Source organism: Alligator mississippiensis, chromosome 1, assembly GCF_030867095.1.
Source record: "Alligator mississippiensis isolate rAllMis1 chromosome 1, rAllMis1, whole genome shotgun sequence".
In the NCBI taxonomy this organism is placed as follows: domain Eukaryota; kingdom Metazoa; phylum Chordata; order Crocodylia; family Alligatoridae; genus Alligator; species Alligator mississippiensis.
In genome coordinates, this window is record NC_081824.1 from 447,410,497 (window position 1) to 447,438,087 (window position 27,591).

At 46.6% G+C, this 27,591-nt stretch overlaps 1 protein-coding gene across 8 annotated transcripts in view; it reads right to left on the reverse strand.

Moving 5' to 3' along the window:
* Nucleotides 1-27,591, reverse strand: part of AMOTL1 (angiomotin like 1) — a 167,987-nt gene that overhangs the window by 131,141 nt on the left and 9,255 nt on the right. For 5 of the 8 annotated variants that reach the window (XM_019483640.2, XM_019483639.2, XM_019483641.2 and 2 more), the window contains exons 2-3: nucleotides 21,584-21,718; nucleotides 18,014-18,064 (exon numbers count right to left, since the gene is read on the reverse strand). In XM_019483640.2, coding sequence (XP_019339185.1) covers nucleotides 18,014-18,064; nucleotides 21,584-21,668 — 136 coding nt within the window. In that variant the 5' untranslated portion in view covers nucleotides 21,669-21,718. Of the gene's footprint in view, nucleotides 1-4,079; nucleotides 4,632-18,013; nucleotides 18,065-21,583; nucleotides 21,719-27,591 lie in introns of those variants that run through there. The other 3 variants (XM_014611255.3, XM_019483643.2, XM_019483642.2) reach the window with 2 other exon arrangements.

A 27,591-nucleotide genomic window follows, 5' to 3' on the forward strand; every position in this document is an offset into this window, starting at 1 on the left:
TGAACAATCCTTCATTCTTCCCCAACTCACTCTGTGCTCTACCCTCCTCCTGTCTGAGATATTTGCTCACCAGCTTCTGTGCATTTGGCATCTCTTCCCCTCTTCCTCACAGGCCACAGCTAATTTCAGGTCCCACTTCTCCAACTTCTACTCCTTTTTCTACCTCTCCCTCCCTACAGGAAGTAGGAAGAAAAAAAAAGGAAGTTTTCTTCTTCTTGTTCCCCCCCAGAACCTCACCAGCATTCCTCCCGTCTCACCCTATTCACACATCCCCACACTCCTTTGATCTCTTCCATTCACTCAAACCTCTCTCTTCACTTATTGCCTCCCACACACACTCCACATACCAGTAAGTCAGTATTCAACCAGACTGACCACATTCTCTTTGTAGCCCAGGCATGAAGATCAGTTCCTCCATCCAGGGATCATTAGCCAGCACAGCTGTCTTCCCGCTTCCAATTATCTTGTTACTCAGTAGGCTCCCTGCCCTCACCCCACAGCCTCTCACCATCTCTGTAGCACTACCCCTGCATTTACACGGGATAGGGACAGCATGAAATCAGCCACACACCTGAGAGCTATCCAGAGCCCCTCAGAACTGGCATGGTTGCTGTCTAACTGGTTAAGGAGACAGCCACTCTGTTATCCCTAAATTCAAATAAGTGTGTGGGTATACAGTTTTAATTCAATCTGGTTGCTACTAGCAGTGAAATTCCTTTCAGTATTGAAGGTTATGACTTGGGCTTTCTATAGACTCTCCTTTTGGGACCAACCATTTTGTCCTACAGAACTAAAATTAACCCAACTTGGTAGATCTGAAATGTCTGATAATCTTAACCAAGCCCATCCCCAAAGTGATCCAATTCAGCTATAACTCTAAGATGCAAGACTTCTAGATCCATTGATCTCAGTAAAGCAACAGCAGCCTAAAACTGCGGCAAGGGAGCGAAGAAACAGGCCATATACAGTTTTTAAGCTCCACGCTATAAACTTTTTTGGCCTGAAAGTTCTTCAGATGCCCGCAGCTCTGTCTTTGCATGTGTGCAGAACTGCACCAGTCTGAGCAGCTCGGAGCCTCAGGCCCATTTCCATCCAGAAATGAAGCGGGGAGGAGCTTAAGCCCCTTGGTGTACTCTGAACATACCTAATATACACAGACAACACAGCAACCACAGCAGCATATATTCAAAAACAGAGTTGGCAGTAGCTGTTCGCCCCCACACCACCCATTGATGCAAGAGCCACTTGGTTAAAAGTCATCCAGGAAGCAAGAGACCTGAATCCTATCTCCTCCTCTGCCTGAGGGGCTCAAACCCAACATCTGGCTCTCCCAGGAGCTCCCAGACCACTAGGCTACAGAATAATCCAGGTGGGGGCACTGCCCACCCCTCCAGTTGAAGGCAGGCCACCCTGCAGGTATGCATGCAAGTACCATGGGGCCACAGAATGATGACAGCCCAAACCAAGACAATGCCACCCCAGGATGGTGCCAGCATTCAGGCATGTGCCACACCACACTGAAGCAGCCACACTACTTCCAGGTTGGAAGCCTGCCTAAGTCAGACATACTGTAACCAACTTAGTGCTGTGCATGTGCCAGCAGATCTGCCTTTCAGCAGAGCTCACTAACACTGAGCCAACTATATTCTACACAGTTTCGAACAGTTCCAGTGTGTAGCCCGCAGGCCAAATGTGAGCCTGAGAGAGCCTCTGATGCAGCCCCCTGCCCAGGACGGCCACATCAGAGGGTCTCACAAGCTCACATTTGCTGACAGTCACAGCAAAAACCAGAATGTTTGGCTGTTCGACAGCATCAAACAGAGGTTTGCATTTCTATTACTTTATATCTTTTGAGGCAGCAGATATAAAACAGTGCTAAACTGGGCCACACAACTATAGCAGTAATAATGCCTCACTCAGGTTTATTCAGACAGGGTTGTCAAAGCAATGGATGAAGGAGATGGGCACCACCACTCTCAGCTCACAGAAGGGGCAACCTGAGGCACAGAAAGATGAAACAACTTGTCCAATTTTGTCTCATGAGCTAGAAGCAGAGCCAGAGCCCAGTGTGTCATGCGCTGGACTAAACTGCCTCCAAAAAACCTCACTGACTGACCCCTTGTTGCTATTTGCATGACAGTCATGCCCAAGAGACCAAGGTGGGTCACAGTCCCATTGTGCCAGGCCCTCTACAATGCCTATTGGCCAATTTGACATTCACTGGATTTCTCTGGTCACTTTGGTGATTGCTTTCTGCCCATTTACATTCCCTCTGCAGTTACAGCAAGGTCAATGTGCTTCACCTCCTGTCCTAAAATGGTATTCAGGATTGCTCTGCTCTGCTTCAGATAGTAGCTCTGGAGTAGCTTTCATCCTACTGAGTTTGACAAGTTTACTGAGATCAATATAAAGCTATTTCCACACATACTGCGAGGCATAATCAGTTAATCATTGTAAGGTGTTTATAGAGATCTACTGATGAAAAAAATGCTATATAAAAGCTAGGTTTTATGTCAATTTTTGTCTGAAGATCTCAAAGCTCTTTATAAGGCTCAGCTGCTTTATTAAAGAGACTCATATTACAATCCTATTCCCATTCTATAGCTGGGGAGCCCAGGGCAGAGGGAAATGGCTCAGTGTTGCCCACCCAGGCTAGCAGTAGCCAAGCAAGGACTAGAATCAAAGTCCCCCAAATCCCAGTCCCACATTCAAGCCACCAGACTACACTAGTGAAGCCAGCCCTGGACTATGGCAGCTATAAAATTATTATTAGCTGTGACACCACAGCAAAGTACATGCTCAGACATCACACGCAGGTACAGGGCGATGGGCTTCAAGGAGCAGTTCATTCCAACTGGAGAGTTATGTACTTTTTAACTGTCTGAAGCAATCAACACACAAACACCTTTTGTTAAAATACTGACAAGGCCACCTTTGAAGTAACAAATCCTTCCAGTATTTACAAATAGTTGTACCTTTTTAATTGCAACAGATGTCAGATACACACTCCTCAAATTTTCATGCAAAAAAATAAAGGGGTCCTCAGATCACTCCTGCTCCGCAAGCTTGTTTTTTTGTTTTGATCTACTACTGTAAAATTAGGTTACTACAGTATATGCACTCAGAACCTAGAGGGATGTGGGCTTTATAAATGCCTTGACTGACAAATTAGATACAAGTAACAGTTCCTCCTCTGTGGAGTGTTTGACAGCACTCTGTGTGCAGTCATTTGCACTGTTTCTGCTGTGAAAACAATCAATTTTACTCTTATTTGTGTGGGTCTTTCATATAGCAATAAAAGAAAATAAAAGAAAAGAACTTTCTTTTTTTAAACAGGTAAATGTAAAACCACAAATACTAGCAGGAGGCTCTTAAGCAGGGTTTAGCATCTAAAATTTCATTTTAAACTTATTTTAAATGGACTAGAATTGAGACATCACTTTAAAGCCAAATCAATTTGTCCTGTGCCTCGGTAGGTTTTACCTTCCTCTACTAACATGTAACCTAAATATTAAAGCAGTTTTCTGACCACCCTTCCCCCCGGGCTGCAAAAGAAAATACCTTACTTATCCCTTTTTGCTTCTCTGAAGCCTTTCACAGGCATTACTACTGGTTGTTAACGTCTTAACCCCGACTAAACCTGCTAGGCACAAACATCCAAAAAGACCGTTATCTTCACCTAGCGCTAAACATATCCTAAGAGCTCCTTCCTCCTCATCCTCGCGAATGCTCCCGCACCCCCTCTCAGGTCTGTGCACTGCAGGGTAGTAACCGATGGGGTCCTTATTAATGCCCCTGCCATTACTGAAATGAAAATGTTTCAAAGGGAGCAGTTGGCCTCTCACACAGATGCGCTACCACTTGTCGGACACAGCACGTTTCTAACGAATTCAGAGCCGAGCACTACCACCCTTTAAATAAGGAGAGGCTACGATTGCTACCACAGACACCTCGTCCCGGGCCCCGAAGTTTAGATGGACACGATCCCTGCAGTGTTGCACCCCTCTCTATTAAAGCATCGAGAAAACTGTCCTCAAACGCTGGAAACATCAATCCCTCAACACAGCCAGGAAACATACCTCCCAACTTCTGGTCACTCCTCGATTATCCTTGACCTGTTCCGCTGCTATTCTTTTTTTTTTTCCAGAGGAAAAACGCAGGGAAATAATCGGGTCCTGGGAGACTTTAGAAGCACTTTGCAACAGGGAGCATCCCCCAGCTCTCTCCCTCCATCCTTGGAGGTCGTTAAGCCCCGGCTGGCCACCGCCGGGGCTGGGCTGATGTAGCGGGGGCAGGTCCTGCTGGCCGAGGTGACCTCCCTGCCAGCCCTGATCTCCTCCGAGCCTCGTCTAGAAGTGACCAGGAGCGGTGACTCTTGCTGCCGCTGGGCAGAGGGAGGCCGGGCACGGGGCTCGTGAAGACACCAGGAGCTCTGGGGGTTTCCCCGCGCCAGCCTCCGCCTCAGCCTCCCCTCCCTGCCCCGCACCGCGCGTTACCTCTCCGCCCGCGCCCGGCAGCGCCCGCCGCCCGCATGGGCGCTCCTGGCTAGGGCGGGGCGGGGCGGGCGCGCGGGACCCGCGCAACAATCGGCCCATTCAGCCTGGAATGCGGGGAATGTCCGCGCGGCCGCCCCCGGGCCCTAGCGCCGCCCGCTCCCGCCCGGCCCGGGGCCCTGGCATCGACCGCCGCACACGCGCGCACATGCACACGCACACACAAAAACACGCACGCGTGCACGCACACACATACGCGCGCGCACATGCACAGACGCACACGTGCACACACCCCCCAATACACACGCCTGCACAAAAACACGCACGCCTAAACGCACACATATGCACATGCGCGCACATGTGCACACGCGCAAATACGCGCATGCACACGTACAAGCGCGCGTGTGCACGCCCGGGCCAGCTCCTAGCAGGCGTGGGATGGGAGGGGAGGTCGCAGCCGGGCTGCAGACGCGACCCGCTGGTCTCTTGGACGGGAGGCCGGGGTTCACACCCGGCTTCTAATAACTGAAGGCAGAGGGAGGGCTCAACAGGGGCAGTCTTGGGTGACTGACCCCCAACTGGGGGGCTCCAGGGCTGATTGCACTGCAGACATTGACGCCAGTGGCCATTACATGGGCTCTGCCCCCACCACCCTGTTAGGACTGCTTAGAATATTAAATGCATAAAAGCATTTGGGCTCAAACCTGGCTAAATGGGTGCTTTTAAAAACAAAATCCTCTCTGCCCTACCCCCACCTGCAACCGCAGTGTATTTCCACTTCTGGAGCAGCCCTGCATTTGCCAAACAGAGAAGTTAAAATAGTTTGGGGATGACTGTGCCAGCAGTGCATGACAGGCCTTCAGCACACCTCACAGGCCCCTGCCTTCTCAGGACCGAGGCAAAGGACAGGACTGTCTTTGAAGGAGGCCATGAATAGGTTTCCCTGCAAGATCTGTTGCAGTCACTTAGCATGCAGTTGATTTAGGTCAGCATATCTCCACCCCTGGGTCACAGGAATATATGAAAGGGTGGTGGACAACTTAAAAAAATGGAATTTCCTTTAAAGGACAACAACATGGGAAACCGCAGCTTTTCCCTTGCAGGCTGGCAGAGTTCCAGCCTCTCCCACCCCACACACCCTCCCTGCCCCACACACTGGGGAGCTAGAGACAGCTGGTCAGGACGGAGGGGCACTGGGTCAGGCAGGACTGGCCACTGATGTTTACAAATGGGTCCTGGTACAAAAAAGATTATGAACCACTGGTTTAGGTGATCCAGGTTACTAAAGTCCCCATCCTGCAAACTCCTACACACACCTGCTTTCACTTTACTCCCAGGAATAGGGCTACTCACAATGTAGTAAGTAAAGTTAAGTGTGTGTGTAAACGTCTGCAAGACTGCCCTTGATCCTGGTTACAGTCAAACTCTAGATGATGGAAAAGTAAACACAAATAGTTCAAGCCAATTAACATTTTATTCCATTCCTGAAGTGCAGCCTTGATCCAAAACCTATTATAATTGATGGGATAGCTCCCACTGATTTCAATGTGTTTGGATCAGGACCTAAAGGATTCCCAGATTTTCTTTCCCACTTCAGAGAGCTGCAGAGACAGCCCAATGTTATTCAGAAAATAAGTTCTCTCCATTTTTCCAGCCATCAGCGTATCGTTTTCATTGGTGTTAATGTATTAATCATTTCCAACAACAGTTCAGGAGTCTTTATTTGAGAACCCTTCAATCACTTCCATTCTGTTCTCAGGGGACGCTTGTACACATGATGAAAAGTGACGAGAAATCGCCATTTGCCTAGCATAATGGCATCAGCATGTGCACGTGCAGGTTTTTTGTCAACTTTTTTCTTGAGTGTGGCAATTTAAACCACCGCTGATGTGTTTTAGTTTGGTCATGGCAAATTGTCCCATTGTGGACAAAAAAATCTGTCATGTGTACATGTCAAACAGCTCCTGCCGTCTCTCTGTACTGCCCTGGGAATGGGCTGGCTTGTCCCTGGGGCAGCATGGGGAGGTGGCAGGGGGGCGGCTGAGTGTGTTGGTGGCTGAGGAAGGTGGCAGGGATGGTGCATAAGGGAAGCCCAGGCATGCTCGTGGAAGCTTGGGTTTGGCAGGCTTCCAGCACCTTGTGCACTATCTCTGCCACCTTCTCTGGCCACCAGCTCACCCAGCTGCCCTCCTGCTGCCTTCCTGCACTGCCCCAGCGGCAAGCCAGCCCATTCCCAGGTAGTCCCAGGCAGCCAGGACAGTGCGCAGGGCGCTGGAAGCCTGCCAAGCCCCAGCTTCTCAGAGCACACCTGGGCTTCCAGTGCCCCATGCACTGTTGGATTGGGCCGGGTGCTGCCTGCGAGCTAGGGAAGCACCCATCCAGCTAGCACCCCGCCCAGGCAGCCCCAGGGTGTGACGCTGCCACAGAGGGAAGTACCCAACCCCCCTGCAGCTCAGGGGCTGCACAACCTAGTGGCAGCTCATGCAGGAAGGCTCTGCCAAGAAAAAACATTGAGGGGCCTGATTCTTTTTTCTTTTCTCGCAGACCTTCCCTCTGCAGCAGCAGTGCCCCCCAGGGTCTCCTGGGTGGGCTGCTAGCAGGTGGGTGCTGCCTGGGGGGTGCCACCACCGCGGAGGGAAGGTCCGAGACCCCCTGCAGCTCAGGGGCAACCAGCAGCTCACCACCCAAGCCATGAGAGAGGTGGGCAGTCTCTGCAAGAAAAACAAGAAAGATCAGACCCCTCATCACTTTTATTTTTTTTCCTCAGTGATGCCTGCCCCTGTTCTGTAACAGTGACAGAAGCCCCTAAATTGAAACGGTGTATAAAGTTCAGCCTGCCAAGGGATTTAATAAGGCCTGTGGCAGGTCGCTCAGCCCTACCCAGCCTAGGTGCAAGGGGAAGTCCCAGCCATGACACCTGCACTGGTCCCACCACCCCTGGTTGCAGGGCAGGGCTGGAGTGGCATGATGGCCAGACTCCACTTCTCAGCAGCCCCGGTGGTGGCCACTTCTTCTGGCTGCTGCTGCCAGTGTTGTCACTGCTGCCAAAGCTGGCCCCACTGCCTGGGCACCCCAGCTTGTCTGCCCCACATCCACCGCTGGGAGTGTCACGGATACCGGCCCGGGTCCCACGTGGGCAGGGTGCACCTGGCCAGATGGATGGGATGGGGCTGCAGTGGAGCACGGAGTAGTGTTTGGGAGCAAGACAGGCAGGTGGGACTGGGGCCAGGATCTTGGGGAGGTGACAGTGCAGGGCTGGGCCCTGGAGCAGAGCCACTTAGGGAATTTGGGTAAGCTGTTGAGGGCTGGGAGAGGCAGGACTTGGCCTGCGGTACCTCGCCAAAACTCCCTAAGTGGCCTTCCAGCCCAAATAGTTGCCCATCCTGGACTAGGGGGTGAGCTTGGGATGTGGGAAACATGATGCAGGGTGCAGTCAGGGACTTCAGGATAGGCAGTACTTAGGGGGCCCTTAATCACCCCCACCCTGTAAAACCATACGTGCTGTCAAGCAGAGTTGCCAACTGAATATTTTTTTTACTGCAAACTGTTTACTGACAACCAAACTTTATACTTTTTGCTATGTTTGATGTTAAACCTTGAAATTTGAACCCAGCCCTTTAAACTAGGGCCTGGCAGTAGGGCAAGGCCTAGCAGAAGAGTTACATTTACACTATGTATAACATATATCAGTAAAAAAGTCTGGCCATCAATAAAAATCTTTACAATTGTCAGTGAAAACATGTTCTTGGGTTGGCAACCCTGGACTTGGGCTACTTCTCAAAAGCCTAAGTTCAGGCGCCTATATATCTTTTTGCACCAAAGTGTAGGAACTAAGTGAGTTTAGACATTTATGGGGCTTGTGGTTGCTAGCACTTAACTTAATTCCAAGCCCCAGACAAGGACCTAATCTACTGATTTGGATCTGGAGTTGAGCGACTTTCAGGTGGCCATAAAGGCAGTTCAGAAGTGAGCCCAGCTTACCTGAGTCTCAGTTCAGTGCCTTAACCATATCTCTTCTTGGTACCTGCTAGGCAATCCTCCCAGACTGATGTGAATGTAGCTTGTGTGTTTGCATCTGATCGTGCGGACGTGGGGGAGGATTAGAAGTAGCATTGCTATTATTAACTCTAGATCCTCTCCCTTGTTGTATACTTGCTTCATCACTCATTTTCACCTAAATAGCACACAGTACCTATTCTTTCAAGTCAAGCAATGGATTTAGTGACCATGCTAGACAGCAGTACTGCACTAACAGGAACACAGGAAATTTGTCAGCACCCAGAGGCTCTCTGCTGTGCAGCATGCCGTTTCCACAGGATGTGTTCTCTTTGTAGTCTGAAGGATTCATGATTTCACCTCACTGACCCAACCTAGTCAAACCATTCTTCACACTGATGCTGGGGGAGGAGGGGTGTTTCTCATTGGAAGCCCAGCTCATTGGTAAGTAGCAGCACCTTTGTGTGTGCCATTATTCCTCAAAGGCTCTCTAAGCACTGTACTAAAGTGTGCGCATGACTCTCTTGAGGCCTGGGGAGTCATGCATCCCAACCCCCACTTTATGCCACATACATCTTTCTGTACCTTCACTGTTTTTCCTGGGGTCAACATAGCTGGACAGTTCTTTGGTGTTTCTTCAGGGTTTTTGTTTGCACCTTGCTGAGATTTCTCTCTCAGTGCTCCACACACAAGCACAGTGCCCAGCAACAGCAGGACTATCTGAGTTACTCCTGCAGAGCCTACTATGTGCAAAGTGCTTTATGACTCACCTAAAAGAAAAGAAGCAAGCCTGCACTGCCTCTGTGCCACCATCAAGCAGCACATTTCTTGTGCATCAGATCCTGAAAGTGAGAACATGTGCCTGCCTTGGCACAGCACTGTGCACGTCCCAGGAAGCACATTGCAGACAAAAAACTTATGAGAAGCACTTAGGGCTGCTTTACATGGCCACTGCACTGCCTCATTTCCAGAATCTGGTGCACACAGAGCTGGAGTGAGTGGGTACGCCACACTTCACAGAGTACTCCCAAGTGTGGCACATGGGCAGTGTGCGGCTGATCCTGGGCTCTGCCCTGGTCCATCTGTCCCACTTTGATGATGGGTAGGGGCCATGACAGGGCTGCACCAGTGACCTTACTGAAGGCAACACTAAGATCACAGGGTTACTCAGTCCTGGCATGCACGTCTCTTCTGTGCTAGTATTTAACTTGGAAGCATTTTCCCCATTTGAACTGCACATCTTGCTTGGGCACAGCAGACAAGAGCTTTCCTGTCTGTATGTGTAGAACACTTCAACCAGTGGGGCTGTGCGGTTCCTTGCGAACAGTGGGTGCTATCACAATATGCACCAGCCACGCGTGTCAAAACAGGCGCCTGAAGTTAGTCTCCTGGGTTTGTGTTTAGACACCAAAGTGGGCTGATTTAGAAGTGCTGAGCACTCGGTAGTTCCCCTTAGTTCTGAGGGTGCAAGATTAGCTTTGAGCTAGAGTGGCAGAGCTCCAGAGTAAACTCCCAAAGTCAGAGATACACTCTGGACTGGCACAGGTATAAAACACAGCAGAATTGCAAATACACTATGGTTCAAGGGTGAAGGAACAAAGAATCATATTCTACCTACATATTTCAGGATTCTGATGAGAGGATGGTCCAGTGGCTCAGGCACTAGCCTGGACTGGGGAAGGCTTCAGTTCCTTCTCTGAAACAGGATTCCTGTCTGCATTTGGTCAAGTCACTTATGTTCAGGCCCAAAAGGCATTTAAGTGCTTGAATACTATTACACACCTAAACTCCGAGTGATTGATATGGCCCTTGGTCTTTCAGGGCAGATATCTGCTGAGACCCTGGAAATAAAGGCTGCTTTTATTTGTATTCATATGAGCAACTAGTCAGACATAAACAAAGACAACATTTGGCCTTTGGCTTGTAATATGCATATTCATGTCAGTGTGCAGAAAGGAAGGAGGGATTTCTCACAAAGCTAATTTCAAAATGGCAATTTAAACACCTCTTGTCTTCCTTCTCTAATTATTGTCTGAATGAAATAGGGTAAATTTTTTTTAATTAACTTGATCTAGTAAAGAGTTTTATATCATCTGAATAGAGCTGGACTTGTGGGAACCAGCTGAGTCTGGCTGGACTATCCACAGCTCCCTCTGCACCAGCTTTTAGAAGGGTTTATATGTTTTTTACCAAGTCCTCACTTTTCTTTTCCCTTGTTAATACACTGTTCTCCCAAAGATCAATAACAATCACAGTACTTTAGGGAAGCACTGAGCAGGAGGACTGTTTCAGAATCAATCTTTCTACAGCACGTCTGACCCATGGGGCCTGATCCAGACTGTGATGAATTTCAGTGAATGATGCTCTCTCTCGCTCTTTCTTGGGGTCCATAACTTTGTATTTGTCCCCATATCCTTCATTTTTAGAGTGGTGTTTCAGTATCCTCCTCTAGTTCAATTCCAGTTTGATGCTATAATGAAGTGATAGTTGTAAAGGGTGCAGACTGGATGATATGTTCTCTACTAAGTAACAGGTAGGGAGGAGGCCAGCAGTAATTCAAATTTCCTCAAAGCACAGATACACTGAATTTAGAATTTCCTCCGAAGGCCCACTGCCTGCAGCAGGCTAGAAGAGAACTCCTCCAGTTACGGCATTTCATTTCCAAGTGTTCATGCTGCCCTTGGCCACTCTGTTGATGCTGAATATTACAGATGCCTTGCTGGCAGGTAAAGAGTTGTGCGCTATAACTGAATAGACAATTTAATCTCATTTCACATAGCCTGCTCCCCCACAGCTCCCTGTTGGTAACTAAGGCAATGGAATAGATTTAAGACCAGTAACTTGGAAGTAGAAAAGAAAACATCCCACATATTTCCCTGGCAAGATCTGAAGCGAAGGAGACAACTTTTTTCCATTTGTTTCCAGGGGTCTACTGGACTCAGTCATGACCAGGCTCCTGGATCTCCCGGTCCTGTCAGTTCTGTATTAATGACTATAGAGGTCTGACTTGGTTATTATAATGGGCCTCAGGGAAGATCACTGAGCTCCTGTGGAAGGGACTCTGCTGTTCTGAACAGCAATTGCAGGTTGGTATTGACACTTATTACATATAAAACTACCCATGTATGTAATCAATAATTATCACAAATAATTGTCCCACTACAGCTGACACTCTGGTAATCCCAAATGCCTGCATGCATTTCTTGATGTGCCTGCAGCTTCATGAGATATTCAACTAGATACTCTATGAATTATAGCCCTGTTAACATTACCCCCTGTGATACAGTGTGTAGAACCAGCCACAGATATGAACTAAAACAATCATGGTCAACTGCATGAACTGAATCATGGAATTAGCTTATAGTGTATCAAGAAGTTCCATTAAACTAAGCTTAGTAAATAATTACACAGATCCTTTGAAGAAAAAAAAAAAGATGTCCTTGCCATGCCTCCTGCCCCATCAGATGGAAAGAATGCTAGCTGTTCTGATTAGTCACAAACTTTGCTCACCCCACATCCACAGCTTGTTTCAGCAGATACTATTTTAACAATCACCAGCTTCTCTGAAACATTTTAAGTTATGAGCAGAGACAATTCCACGCATGCTCTTTGAACAGCACTTACAAAATTCCATCTACAAAAGGTGTTTAAACTAGCTACCAGATAGACAGTGAGCTCCAAAACTCAGTGAGCATTAAAAGAAATATAGGATTGTGCTATATTAAGTCACCACAAGGTTTTCACTATGGTGATGACTGTACAGACTTATCATGTTCCCCCCAATGTGCATTTATTTAACAGGCAGGGTTGTCTCTGGAAAAGCAAATAATTTTTGCACATCTGTTTTTCCAATTTTGCCAAAGAGCTTTCATTTTTCTTTCCTCTAATAATTTGACCTATATGGTTTCTGGCAGAGGACTGTGTTAAGCAGAGCACTAGCTCCCTGGATTCATTCCAGTGAGAGATGAGGTCAGAACAACAAAGAAAAAAACCCCCAGCTTAGATGGCTACTAAGCAATGGGAACAAACAGGTCAGAGATGGTTTTTTTTTTAATCAAATGGGATCTGATTCCCAGTTGTAATAGTTCTGCAAGAACTGAGTACCACAGAAGCTCTATTTCCTGCAAGCAGAATATAACAGACATCTCTAACAGGGTTATAATACACATAGTGCAGATATAAAGAATACACCAAAATAATCAAGCATGTATCCAACTATCAGAAATTTTGGTGTACAGGCCCTAAAAATTTTCACATGTATGTTGTGTCATTTACAAAAGCAATTTGATCAGGATTATGAGAAGATGGATTTCCCATACCTCCACCTGCATTTCATTTTTCCCTCTGTCATCAAATTCCTATCAGTCTGTCCAAGGTTAACTCTTGAAGGGGGCTCTTCCCCTCTCCCCCCCCCCCAGTTAATTTTTCCAACCTGTCCTATCTCTCTCCCCCTTCCCCAATATTGTGCTAATTTGTCTTAATGGCACTTCACTGAGTGGAACAGTATGTTGGCAACAGCTGATGCTCTTGCTTAAAAGAGTCTCTCTCCCTTCACTCCTTTTTTCTTAAGCCAACAAGTCCATCTTGCAATTCACCTAGGAGTCAGTGCAATATCATTCTGTTAGGTAACAAAGAAATGTGAAGTTTTCAAATTTTCTGTTTTCTCATTCAGGGAAAAAAGGAACCCAACAATCACCAGCTGATTCATACACTCAAAAACCTGTAACTGAACTATGGGAGAGAAGGGACAAATTAATGAAAAGAAAGAAAAGTTTACTTGTGGCTAGCTGTCATACATCCATAGCAAAAGGATGTCTCCAGTGTTTGCTTATCATAGTAATTTTACTTGGAGAAAGGAAACAGCTGCTTGTAGAAGCATTCCAAGGACCCAATCCTGCCAGATGCTGAGCACTTCCCAATGCGGTTCATTACCCTTAGCTCCCATCTTGTTTGGTAAAGGCTGAAAGAAGGTGCTCCTTGTCGTGCCTGTTGGCAACTTTCTTTCACTATTATGTGGCCTGTTGGCAGCTACTAGGAATGAAAGAACTGGTCATGCAAAGTAAGCCTTTCATAAAGCTTGAAGAAACAAATGGCTAAACTTTCTTCCGCTGCTATGTTTCATGTTGGAAGCCAAAATAGCAAAATAACATAATAATTCTTATGATATTTCAAGCTAGATCAGGAGCTACCAGGGGGTCACAAATTTGTGGCAGGGTGAGTGAGGGGCCAGACAGTGCCACGCCTAGACTCCTGGTGGCCACAGACAAACTTTTAGTATTGGGCCCTGTTTTGCCAGACATAATTATTTTTTGGTTGCAAAAAAAACAACCAAAAACCATTCATCTTCGGGCCCCCTTTCTGTCTGGGACCCAGGCGACCACCCTGGTTTGCCCATGTCTGTGTCCAGCTCTGGGGCCCTATTGAGGGCAGCCTTTGGCAGCAGAGAGGGCAGCAATGGGCGTGCTGACAATGCTGCACACAGTGCCGCCGCCTGCCCTGCCACTGATCTAGCCCACAAGTACCCCCTTGGTCCAGAACTGGCCCAGAGTGAGTTTGACACCCCTGAACTAGATGAACATAGGGAAGACCAGAAATCTCATGAAAGCACACCCCTCTACACTTGGAATAGTCACTCACTTCCTGGCCATAAGGACCTCTGTTTTTCTCTCATATTCACATACACCCCACCCCACCCGCCTTGTTACTAAAAATGCATTTCTTCTTCTAAGTACTGATCTTGTTTTGTTCTTTCCTTTCTACACTGCTATCCCATATTCTTTGTTGGACCTGACTATCTTAGATAGGAACATGATGATTCGCTTTATGTTTGGAAGACACAGGGGCTATGTAAAGTGCTACCAAGTCTATTTTTAATAATCATTGCTATCCTGGAGTCCAGATTGTGGGATGTCTAATGCACCCACACAGGGAAAAGCAGTCTCCAGAGAGCTGCTACTTCCCTTCCCACACAAGCGGGCAGAAAACGGGCAGGTGTGAAGCAGGGTTTGTGTGGGAGCCCCCACAATGTTCCAGCCAGCTCAGCTTTACCAGCACACAAGAGGAAGAGAATTGTATGGGGCTGATGCAAATTATTTCCTTTTTAGAGCAGAAATGGAGCAAGGAAAGATCATCCAATGGCACAAGCTAGCTGCTAATCTACTTCCAGAGCAGCATGGTAATGCCACAGCCCTCCCTCAGGATTCCTACAAAGCTATGGGTGAGCATAGTTTTGTAGTCTGTAGAGACCTTGATAGTCATCCAAACTCTTTGCCCCGTAGAGCTTTCCTAAGATCCTTTCAGTTGCATGAAAGAATCTTTATCAATGTAAATAACTGCTACTGTCCACCACCCCCCTTAACCAGCTAGCAATAATGTAGCTTGTGTTTAGTCACCGTGTTAAGAAATCCAGATTCCCAGCATTAGATTTACAGTACAGACATGTGCATGATAAAATGAATGTTCTTTACGTCTATTTATGGACAACCTTGTGTTTTACCCTCCAATGCTGGTGCTATTCCAGGCTGTAAATTCAGTTTTCATATGAGAAATCCAGTATTTCATAAAAGGAGATTGGGTTTGCAGTAATATTCAAATCTCATGCTTCAATTAAAGGTAAGCTAGACATTTCCCCCCCTCCCCTTGCCATGTTATACACATGGTCATGTGCACTGGGTGCAATGGGTAAAAAGACTATCCCTAGCTGTTCATTTTTGGATGTGGGAGACTATTATGTTCTAGTTTAGGAAAATACATGCTTTATGGATACAGTCAGAACAAGCCCTTTGCCCCTCTTGTCTATGGGACAAGATGCTCCACCTCATGGTCAGGTATACTTATTTTTAAAAGATCACTAGTCTCCCACTTCTCTTAATCAGAGAAGAGTCTTTCTTTGGTTCCAGCTAAGCAGAACTTTGGAAGGCACAACAAACTAATATGGTTCTTGTATGATACTTAAGGATTAACCCTGATCACCTTCTTTTATGTGACTCTTTCATCATTCAGGCTTTATGGCTAGGGACAGACATTTCACAAACTGGTTTAAACCTGTAACAGAACAGATGTTCAGTGCACATAAACCAGTTTGAAAATGGCTGAAACTGGTTTGAGGTAAACCTGGTTGAATGTAGTATCAGACTTAACTGATTTGGGTCAACCCGGTTTATACAATGTCTGTCCCAGACCACTCCCTGGTTTAAGTTAAACCAGACTTCCCCAGGACCCTGGCATGCTTTCTGGGCTGGGCTGTCTGCTCCACAGCAGGGCTGGCCTCTCCCCTCTGCTCCCTGGCTGGAGCTCTGGCAGAGACAGCAGATGTCTACCTGGCTTCCCCCTGTTCCCCCCTTTCCCTCCCCTCACCACTCCCCTCTGCCTTACACAGAAACCTCCCAGCATTAGCTAGCAGGCCACATGCTGGTACAGTACATGCTGTGAGAGAAAGGCAGAATCAACAGGCAGCTGGTAATGTCCCTCTGTTTTCTTAATGGGCTGATAAATACTGAGTTTGGGGTGATAAACACCATGTTATCAGCTGCCTGCTGGGGTGATCAGGAGGAGGGGAGCCCTTCCCTAATCAGAGCATCCTGGCCACACACCCCTCAGCTCAGCACTGAGGAAGGGAAGGGGGGGGGGGGCTGCTCTAGCATGGCCAAGCTTCTAGCCTGAGCCACTGCAGGCATGTGCCTGAATTTTTTTGGTCCAGAGGGGATGTCTGTGTGGTTACAAACTCATTCAGCCTAAGCAGGTTAGACTAACCTACAAAGATTGACTCAATTCAGGCTCAGACTTTTTTAATGTCTATTCCTAGCCTACGAGAAATTTGCTCTCTATTGCCTAAAAATGCTCCAGAAGCTTTAGTGCTAAATACTGATGAAAATTATGGGGCTTGCACCTAAAACAACCATTCCTGGTTAGGATAGCTTTGGTTGAAGATCAGAGGGAAAACCATTGTTCTAGGAGCACAGGTGCCACAGGTTAAATGGAAAAAGAAAGTGTCCTTTCCTGAGGTGACCCAGCCTGAGCTGCAGCTTTTGGTTTATCACTATCCTCTCCCATGGTAACAGCCTACAACCTGCAAAGCCTCCCCTGCTCAGGGGCAATAAATCAGGATTCTTAATGTGTCCATAGAGGCCAGCTGGGGCTATCCACGTTGAGTGCCACTCAGTCAGCATTTCTGAGAACAAGCCCTTGCCCTTCAGAACCACAACATATGAATGAGTTCTATCTTCCTACCTGCACATTGTACTTCACTGCAGACAATGCCTTTGGCCTTTCCTACTCTTGAGCCATCCCTGAAATCTCCTTCTCTTTCCTTTCCCTTTCTTGGCAGCATGACCTCCCCACCACCACTGTGCCTGCATGCCCTTTCCCTGTTCCTCAGGGGCCCAGATATCGCAGTATCTTCAGCTGGTTCCACTGAGGCTGATGACATGGGCCTCCTGTACTGAGCATATAGCATGCCATGCTCTCACTCCATCTCAGCAGACCACGTCAAACTATGACTGAGAAACAGATTGCTTTGCACTAGGTCCTACAGAACTCTGGACTAAAAGAGCCTCCATAGCTTTATGGCCTAAGGGTCCTGTAATAAACCACTTAGAGATTACAGATGTTTGTCTTCTAGTTTAGAGGTGTTGAAGAACCCCTGGGGGAAAAGATTATGGGCTGTGTCTCAGTCCAGCTGAGTGGAGCTGTCTGCAGCAGTCTATTTACTGCTCCCTGATGAAGATTTATGGTACATGCAGTACATCCAGCCTCCCAGAGACCCTCTGTGGCTTTCCCAGGGAGTTGCTTCAACTGGGCTACACTCTCTCTGAAATTAGTGGTAGGAGGAAAAGCTAGATAGCACTCCCTGAAGTCTGAAGGTGAGGGGGATAACTACAAGATAGAACAAGATTACTCAGACTGCAAGCTCCCACCTTCCAGCCACCCTCTCTTAGGCCCCACTTGAAGTTGTGAACAAGGTCTTGAGCTCTGACTGTGCTTTAGTCTGTTTCTCTTGAACCTGTGAGCTTGTCAAACTCATAGGAACGTATAGGAAGTGAACTGCTGAGTTCCACCTATGAGCTGGACTCTTCACTCATGCCTCACATACATTCAGTCTTGACTCCTAGCCCTCTGCTTGAACTGCTAGCAAAAGAGGACACAAGTTTTGGGAAATCCTTGTAGGACCTTCCACCTTCAGATCACAATAGTTCCAGTGACAGGCATGGGTTAAATTTAAAGCTATATTCAGGAAAGCTGTCGCACCTGCAACAGGGATATGCAAGCTCTTGTTGCAAAGAAAAATTCCTAAGCAAATGTAACTCAGAAGATAACTAAATACAATCTCCTGGTATCCAGCTGTGTCTATCTCTGTGCTCTGCATATTCAAAAACAAGCCAGGAAAAAGCAAGAAATTATGCATGTATGCAGCAGACCACACTCAGTAGCTGCTCCTTTTTTTAATCTAAGTAATCTCTTTGTAATTACCCGACAGAATGCAGAGAAGAAAAAGAAATAGGAAAATATGCTCGACATGGACTTACCCAACTGATCCAAACTGAACAGAATTGGAGTACCTTCGGAAACCTCATTGCCTGGAGGGAGAAAAATAAATGCCTGGAAAAATCAACTGGATTCATAGGCGCATATAGTTTGAGTATTAAACCTACTTTCAGTACCACTGCAGAGAGGAGCTTGTCCCCTGTTCCTCCCAGGCATGCTTTATTTTAGCATGTCTATTTGGAAAATTAGCAATTGGCAGAGAAACTTTTGGTCAATTCAGCAATGAAACCGGTGCATTTTCTTGCTGCAGAGGGAAACCTCATCATCCTTCCAGCCCCCAGAAACTTTCCATTGGCACAGTCCCAGAGGGCTGCACTGCACCATCCTCATTCTTCATGGGATGCCCAGTCTGCACTCACACAACTCTGACCTCTTTTTCTGCTGCGGTCCTCGGACTTTTCAGAAAAGCTGTGTCTCTCATCTCCTCCTTTGCTTGTTCTGCACCCAAACTTTGGCCAAAAGCATTGTTAGCCGGAACAGAGATGAGCGCGCTGAGCCCACACCCACCTGACAGCACAAATACCTCCCTATGCTAAGAGGACCCCCTCTTTGCCACCCAGCCTGCCTCCCTACTGGTCGCTAGGCAACTGCAGCAGACATGCTCTGCAAATGCATTCAGCATCAGCTCTCCCACTCTTAGGAGGGTATTTTGGGGTTTCTGTTTTGCTTTGTATTATTCAAAAGCTAGGGAATGGCCAGATCCTCCCACAAGAGATTAAATAACTCAAAAAGACTCCTGCTCCTTCACTTGACTGCATCTGATCTGCCTGATACTGAAACCTTGTCTGTCAAACAGACAGAAAGTAACCAGGGCTGATTTCAGCCACTGGCCAGAAGGGAAAATGTTACTGCCTGGCTCTCCCCCTCCTGAAGAGCAGACAGAGCAAGACTTTCAGCTGCCTGACACTGGTGCTCCTTTAACTCGGTGAATATTCACGGGTGATACAATCAGTGTTGCTCCTCCACTAGTCTCTAGGCAAGCCTTGAAATCCATGCACCTTCTGTTACCACGGGATTGTGTCACTTCATGCCCATGAATGAAACAATCATCACAACTTGCACTGGAAGGCAGGGCGATGCTAGGAAGCCCATTTTACAACTGCGGAGACTGAGGCACAGAAAAGTGTAGAGACTTGCCCAGAGGCATGTGGCAAGTTGAAGGCAGAGGTGGGAAATTAATGCAAATCTCTTGTATCCCAAGGCAACACCTTACCCACAATCCCCTCAGCCCTATCCTGACCCCAGCTGAAATCAGGACTCTGCTGTGATGCCTGCAGAAACTCCACCAGGTTCAAGGTGTAGGAACTGGGCACAGGGGGTGGAGGAGCTGTTGAGTCATTATTAATTGTAAAACTGGTGCAAATTTTTTATTTTCTAAAAAATAAATAAATCATGAACTTTTCAACATCTTCAAGACTCCACAAATGCAGCAGCATTTCTGGGGATATAAAGTTTGTGATTTTTCCCTATCAGATGTAATGCAGTTACCTACCTTCAGAATAAAACTATGGAGACACATGTACCCAATGTGCATGCAAACTGATACTTGTCTCTAACCATTCTGTACATTTGATTCCAGGCTTTCCAGGTTACTTTGCTTTTTAAATTGCAAACTCTGGAGGAACAGGACCCTGTCATCTGTACAGACACAAGCAGGCCAGGGGCATAATCCCAACAGGGGGTCTGGGCGCTACCAAAATATAAACATGAAACAATAACACAGACCTACACATGTGGTCAGAGTTCAAATACATTTAGGTTAATGCGGTGAAAAAGAAAGCTGTGGTGGTGTCAGGGCAAGGTCATTTGGCCTAGAGAGTTGTATGCAGATGAGCATAATGTTAGCCATATCACTGTATTGTGTGTGGTTGGCTGAGGTGTGGCAGGACAGTTTTTTATTCTGGGGAGCAGCGATGCACAGGACAGCACTTGTTGCTGCCCTAGTTAGCCGTCCCTCCCAGTTACACTATTGTGTGCTGAGCACAGACATCGGCATGCTGTAACTGTGCTGACCATATTAGCTGCTAGGCTGAGGAGGCCCTTTCACCTTCATGTGAGACAAACCACTTACAATTTTTTCCTTCTAGATTTTCAAGATGGATAGGAAGTAGATGCTCCAGGAACACTTCAGTTGTATCTTAGCTTATCTAGTCACATGCCACTCCCCTTCAAACAAACAGACAAATGATTTGGGCTGTACATTTGGCTTCTTCCCCCTTAAACTCCTGAACTGCATGAGGAAAATCCATGACATTTTTGTGCAAATATGTTAGATCCACAGTCTAGCTCATTCAGGTGGAGCATGAGCAGAGGACCCTATGCTGCCCTTGAACAGCCCATCCCAACTATGAAACAAGGAGTTTAGGATTAGGGTGGAAACAATTTAGGTGAAGCACTGCCTAATCTTGATAAGCAGGGAAAAATAGCCTTAGCTTCAGCACAACACAGTAATGCCTCACATCTTGATGCTACTGAATAGGTTAAGAGTATCTTTTCTGCTAGAATGACATTTTGGTAATTCTTATCAGGATGGACTGAACCGACAGCCAGTTGGGTCAGGTACACAAAACTAGGCAGCTTGAACTACAGGGCCAACTCCAACAACTTAAAATAATTTGTGGGACGAGAGGCTGTACCATATCCTGGCCTGTCCCCTTTTCCTGTAATAGGTGTCAAGGCTAGTCAGAGTGAAAAAGACAGACAGGCTGCCTCTGGTGTGGAGTGTGTTGTGTCATGGCCTGGGATGTGGGAATTGGAGGTTCAGGTTGCTGATTTCCATGATTTGGAGTGGCCTGGAATGGAGCAATGTGGAAAAAAAGCACATTTCTAAACCTTTGGTGTTGCCATGACCCAGAAGGGCTGTACCCTGGTGTCTACAAATAACCCCCTTTCCTGTTTCCCACTACAACACCTTGGAGAGCTTTTATGAGACTAACGTGCAGCTCTGGGGTAGCAGCACAACCAAGATCTTGGGTGTGGAGAGCTCCAGCGGAGGAGGGCTCCCACAGCCTTAGTTTCGGTGGACTGATCACACCCTGGGAAAGTTGAGGGGCTCTGGATAGAACAAATGGAGAGGACTGCCTTCTCTGCCCCTCACTCCCCTTCCAGGAGTTACCTTGCCCAAAGTCCTCACCCAAGCATGTCACTGAATAAAGATGTGTCTACTTGGCCACTTCCAGCCCTCTGCCATTCTTGCAAAGCTCTTTTTTTAGGAGAGGATCATGGTGATCAAATCCAACAGGCAGGGCCCCAGAGGAATGAATCCCTGAAAGGATGATCATTTATAATTAGTCCCCCTAAGTAATGAAGACAAGCCTAAAAAAGGATTTAACGTAAGAGCTCTGTCTGTCAGCAATGAGCCAGGCACTAAGGTGCCTCACTCCATATTCCCCCATCCTTACAGCAAGGTGCACCTCACTCAAAAATTGCCCTGATGAAACCAGTGAGATTACTCGGAGGATAAGGAGCTCCTGTCTGTGAGTGAGTGTGGCAGAAGCTGAGGTTGCCCTGAGTGTTCACTCTGTTGACTGAAAGCCACACAGTTACTGTACCTCCTTTTGCAGTGGCAAAGGGAAGAGTCCCATCATGAGCCAGCCAGTTGATACCATCCAGTTTCCAGTTTTCATGAAGGTCCATATTTCGCACACAGCATCAAAGAGCTACTAGCAAGCTTCCCGCAGTTCTTTCTGAGGAATAACAAAAACAGATTTGGAACTGTAATTGCCAAGCTTCAAAATCTGCATGCAGATATCCACTGAAGGAGAGTGTCAAGCTGTGTTTAGTCCGTATGGGGCTGTTTGGGGGGGAGAAAGTAGGAGGGGACAGGGTTTTGAGAGAAAGCTTAGCTGCTGGTTTTAATCTTAAAGATTATCAAGATGGTAGGGATTTTGTGGGTGCTTGTGCAAGTGGGCCTTCATATCAATGAGAGGAAAGCTGCTGGAAGGATTATTGGATGGGCTTTTTGAGCTGATGTTGCAGACAATTCTTTATGGGCAGTGAATCAAATTCTAAACATTTTAGTATAATTCCTTTTTTTAAGTATTGACCATGTGCATAGAGAATTTGAGTAGCAAAACTCCAAAATAAAATAATCACAGTAACACAGTAGTTAAATATAGACAGTCAAAAAGCCTGACCCTGAATCAATTCAATCTTCATAGGTTAGTCTAAGCTGCGTAGGTTGAACTGATAAGCAAGTGACCAGACACTAACTTTGGATTCCAGAAATGAAGCCACATGCCTATAGTGGCTCAGGCCAAAAGCTGGGGGGGGGGAGGCGGCACTAGAGCATGCCTTCCTGCTCAGCTGGAGAAGACAGCTTGGGCCAAGGCTAGCCTGCCCACCCTGGAAGCAGAGGTAGGGGGAGGTGCAAAGCATCCTGGGAACCTGGGGGACTGAGTTAACTTGAATCATATGACTCTTTGGCTTCTATTGCAACTAGTCAATATAAAAGTTTGTGGAATTTGCTGCTGATTTCAAACTAATGGCTGTGATCCTTTGTCTCAGGCAGTGGGATCCTATGCTATTATACCCATAGGTCCTGAATTCATTCTTTCCAGACCAGGACCAGAGACCACGTTCCTTTAATACAGAGATGTACTGATGCCATTTAGGGGGTCCCTAAATATGGCACAATGATGTGTTTTTGAGCTAAAGTTAATAACCCAAGTGATTTACTATCTGCTCTGGTATTATGCTGTTATTTTAATAGCTCCAAGTTTGAAATATTTATTGTCCGTTGACCTATATTGATTACCCATAAACTTACTTTATGTAAGATTATTAACAACACATGGAGGCACAGACTTATATTTTCCTTATTATACCAGGGTAGAAAGGAGTCAACATGTTACTTCTGGTTTTTCCTTACAGCTAGTTGCTACAATATCCAGATATAGCTAGAAGCACTAGGATATTATAGAGCTATAATAAACAAAGTCTCTCAGAAAATTACAGAGTCGGTGAGGCAGAGAGGAGCTGCAGATACAAAGGAATTTTGTTTTAAACAGCAGGACCCATAGAGAAAAGCAGGCTTTTGTTTTAGGAAGATTGCAGGCTGAGCGGAGAGGGAAGCCCCTGCCAGATGAGTGGAGAAGAAAGGGAGCAGAGACAACAGATTGAGAGAGGAAGAGAGCATGCACGCGTGCAGAGAAAGCCCAAGACTCTGACTGAGGCAAGTCCTGACAAAAAGTCTTTGAACTAGATCCTGTGCTGATGCAGTTTGGAGTTATACTAGTTTTAAAGCTATGTTACTCTGATACAGTCCTAGGGGAAAGGAAGATTATGGACCACAGTTACCACATAACATTACCATAGCAGAACAATACCTATTCAGTACTTAGATGTCAGGACAACACCACTGGATCCTAAGTATTAGATACTGCAGGCATCTACCTGTGCATTCTACTGCGGAGTTGTCTAATTAGCTCTGCAGTAAAGTGTCACCATTTACATGTGCAGTGCTATTGGGCTGCAGTTAATTAATTAACTCCACTGCAGAACAGTACTGCCCAACACAAGTACTATCCTATGGCGGAGTTATTTAATGTACCACATTGTATGTGTAGATCAGGCTTGTTCAACATACGGCCCGCAGGCCACCATGCAGCCCACCAAGCCATTTTCTAAGTCCCTCAGTGCTGCGACAGGAAACGAAAGTAAACACTGTTTACTTTCATTCCCACCCCTTGTCCCTCCCCAGCCCCTCAGTAGCTTCCTAATGGCTGCTGAAGGGCTGGGAAAGGGACAAGGTTCCTACATGCACTGTGTCAGCTTGACGATGCCGAAGCGGTGCGGCTCCTCCCCTCCCCCCTCATTTCATGGTGTCCCTTCCTCACCCCACCCCTCCCCTCCTCATTTGCATGCCAGCTCCCCCCCCTCCCACATTGCAGGGTTTCCATTCGTAGCCCCACCCCTCCCTTCCTCATTTGCATGTCGCCCCTGCCCTGCACCGGTCCCCACCAGCCACATGGGCTGGAGCAGGTCGCGGTGCAGTAGGCAGGTGGGCGCAGGGGGTGCAGATGCTGGCTCGGAGGGATGCTGCAGCTGGGCCTGCAGGAGATGCTGCTGCAGCTGCTGCTGTGGCTGTTGGGGCAGGAAGCCAGCGCCACTCCCGCCTCCCTGCCTCCCCCTGCACCCGCAGACATCACACTGGGGGTGGTCAGTCGCGGGCCCTGGGGGAGGGAGCCCTGCTGCTTGGGCTCGGGCTGCCCCGCGGGAGAGGGAGCAGGGGGGTGTCCCTGCATCTCCTGCACCCCCCTGTAGAGTCCCCGCATGTCCCCCTGGCTGCTAAGCCCAGGCGCGCAGGTGTGGGAGCATCCTCGAGGCCACCCAGATGGCAGGGAGGACACGGCGGGGTCAGGTGGCATCCCTTGACCCCTGTGCCCCCAGGCCGCGGCCAGACTGGACAGGCCATGTGAGCCCGCTCCTGCTAGCCCACTGGGTGATAAAAAGTTCATGATCCGGCCCCACATTCAAAAGGGTTGGACACCCCTGGTGTAGATGGTAACGGGCTGGCTGGGGGAAATGAGGGTGCTTCAGTGCAGGGGCTGCCTGCTGGCTAGCCCTGCATTGGAGCACCCTCATGCCCTAGCCAGCCCCTCTGCAGCATGTTGGGAAGGGGTGGAGCAGCCCTGGGTTGTCAGGCTGACTCCCTGGGCTCCCTTCCAGTTGCGGTTGCTCTGACGCAGCTCAACGTGCTGCAGTCCTGGATGCATGTGTAAACACTGCACCCAGGAGCAAAAAACTCTGGCACAAACTGCATTGGAATTTATTCAGGTGCATAACTAGCACATGTAGATGCACCCACTAAGTATTCAGGTATCCCTGCAACAAAACAGAGAGTAAATATAGAATCCTGTTGAATAGAGCTCAGCAATACTTTTTTTGGTGAAAAGTATACTCAATGACAAATGCAGTTCAGGGTCAACCAAAACTATTCACAAATTTGGGTTGAATTTACTGAATAGTTTTGACTGAAAAGAGGAAAATTATCAGAAATGCTTTAACGGTTTATGCTGAGTATTTCAACATGATAACTTTCAACTTTGTTTCAAAATGACGTTTTTGTTTTGAAAGTGACCCAGTATTTTTTTAAAGATTTTAAAAAGGAGTTTAACCCCACAATTAAATTTTTTATTCAGTACCATGAAAAAAATTCTCTTTACTGTAAACTAAAAGCAAAAATTGATTCCAAGTGTTCGGTTTGGACACCAGACTGAAAAATCCATTATTTGCGCAGCTCTAGAAAATGCAAGCATATTACTGGCAGTTTGTTCATTCCCACTGATGAGAGAAGGGCTTGCCTACAAGCACAGTGAAAGCATCAAAGTAAGAGAATAAAAGGGGGATCAACACAATGCAAGAGATAAAATAGCTTTTCTACATCCACCATCTCTTCTGAAAAGACCAATGTCTTTAACTGCCAAATCTCAGCTCTGGGCCTGCTGTTGGCTTCTACTCAGAATCATCTAGACATGATTCACAAACTCACATCAAGTAGAATATTAACCGCAACTGCAAACTCTCTGGCTCCACTGAAGCATGAACTCCATGCCAGCATTAGAGAAAAAAAGAGTAAAAATGTATTAAGGCTAATCATATCAGGCATTGAGAAACTATTAATAGTGTCATAAATCACAAGTATTGCTTTAGCTTTTACTTATCTACCCCTGCATAGGAGGCAGCAGCTGAACTTTTATTACTGGAAGGAACAAGGGTGTTGAAGAGAGCTGTTGTATTGAACCAGAACGAAGTTTCTGGGAGTAGTTCTTTATTCTGGCTGCATCTAATTAATGGTATCAATACAGTATTCAGAAACCATAAGTAATATGTGGCTTGTAAATACAACAGAAGCACAAGCATTAAATAGATAACAGGTTGTAACTATACAGGGCCAGATCCTCAGTGACTGTGAAACAGCATAGTACTGTGCTAACCACAGAGCTGCACTAAACTACTCCAATTTAGGACCTGCCCCATATAGCTGTCTTCTGACTTTTGGCCATAACCTCATGTGTGCAGCAGTGTGGAGCTCAAGGGTGTACAATGTGTCTATGGTGGGGGAATGAAAGTGAGACAGACACTGTGGCGGTGGGGACCAAGAGTGCTTTGGTTGATATTAGAAAGGCACGTGTACCTTAGGGACCAGGACTCTCCCATCTGCCTGAGCTGGTAGCATTGGGTACAAGCTGAAAACCTCCAGTCAGTAGTTCCAGTTTTTCAGTGAATGTATATCCCAAATCGTGGGTTCTTACATGGCAGAGCTTGGATCATATCTCCAAGATCTGATACTAGATCAGAGGGAACCTATACCTGATAGAGTGGATTCTTCTTTCACTTCCACTCAGGGAGCCCAGTAGAGTCATAGAGGTGTAAATTAGGTGAAAAAATCAAGGCCCGTTGGCCTAAAGTTTGAACAAATTTTGTTAAAAAAAACCATGTCTGCCAATACAGTAATGAAGAGGTGTCCCTGTTTCCCTGCTGCTGAAAACTGCAGTACTTCCAAGGCAAGAATCCCCTTTCTCCCTAAGGGCCAGTTTGGAGAAAACCTAGAAGCCTGTTCTCTCTTCTAGACCTTACAGAAGAAAATGTATTCCATGTGCTCTGAAACAGGACTGATTTATATGAGCATGTTAAGGCAATTAAGAATTCTAAACTATTGGCTGAATATTAGATCTTTAATGCCTACCAGATACCCTAAGAAGTGTATTTTAGAAGACTCTATTTTTCCAACTAAACCCTTGTTAGGATGGTTAAATAACATCTATATTCTTCTCCAGACAAATGGCCTGGGAAATGTACTGAGAAACACTGAGCCAGTACTTCCCTTATATTTAAAGCAGGACATAAATTTAAGAATTAAAGCTGCCAGAATACAAACAGATACGCAAGCAGTGAGACCTTCTCAAACTTCCCCTTGCTGAGATTAATAAAGCATTCCTTCGGCCTAGAAACTTATTTAGCTGCAGTAGAAAACTACAAACAATGAGAGACCCTTACTAGATCGGGATTCATTCTAATGAGATCTGCAGTTGTCATGGGCAGGTGGTGTTGGACACCACATTTGGACAGAATATGCTCTTGAGGGAAGAATGAGAAAAATGACTTAAAACCCTATTTGTGGTCTTATTTTTTGAAGAAATAGGAGGAAATGGATTTCTGTTAGTGGAAAATTGTTAACACTGGGCTACTGAAGAAAAAACAATTTGGCTTCTCTCTAACAGCTTGGAGCCTGTCCTATATTCCCTAGATGTATTTGCATTACTTGCACCAAGAACAAAAGCCAAAATCAAATATGATCTGGCTATTTTACTGTATTGTCCACTGCTTCATTTTATCTATTTTTTGTATAATTATGTACTATATTCTGTTTTAATTTGTGTAAATTGAGAATGGATAATCTTATTGTATGCTTTTATAAATGTTATTATATTATATATAATTGTATTTTTCATTTAATTGTGTTGTTTTAGCAAAAGCTATAAATAAACTGCTACTCCTACTAGAGAAACTTTTCCCTCGGCTTCCAACAGCCAGCCAGTGGAGACCTATTTTCCCA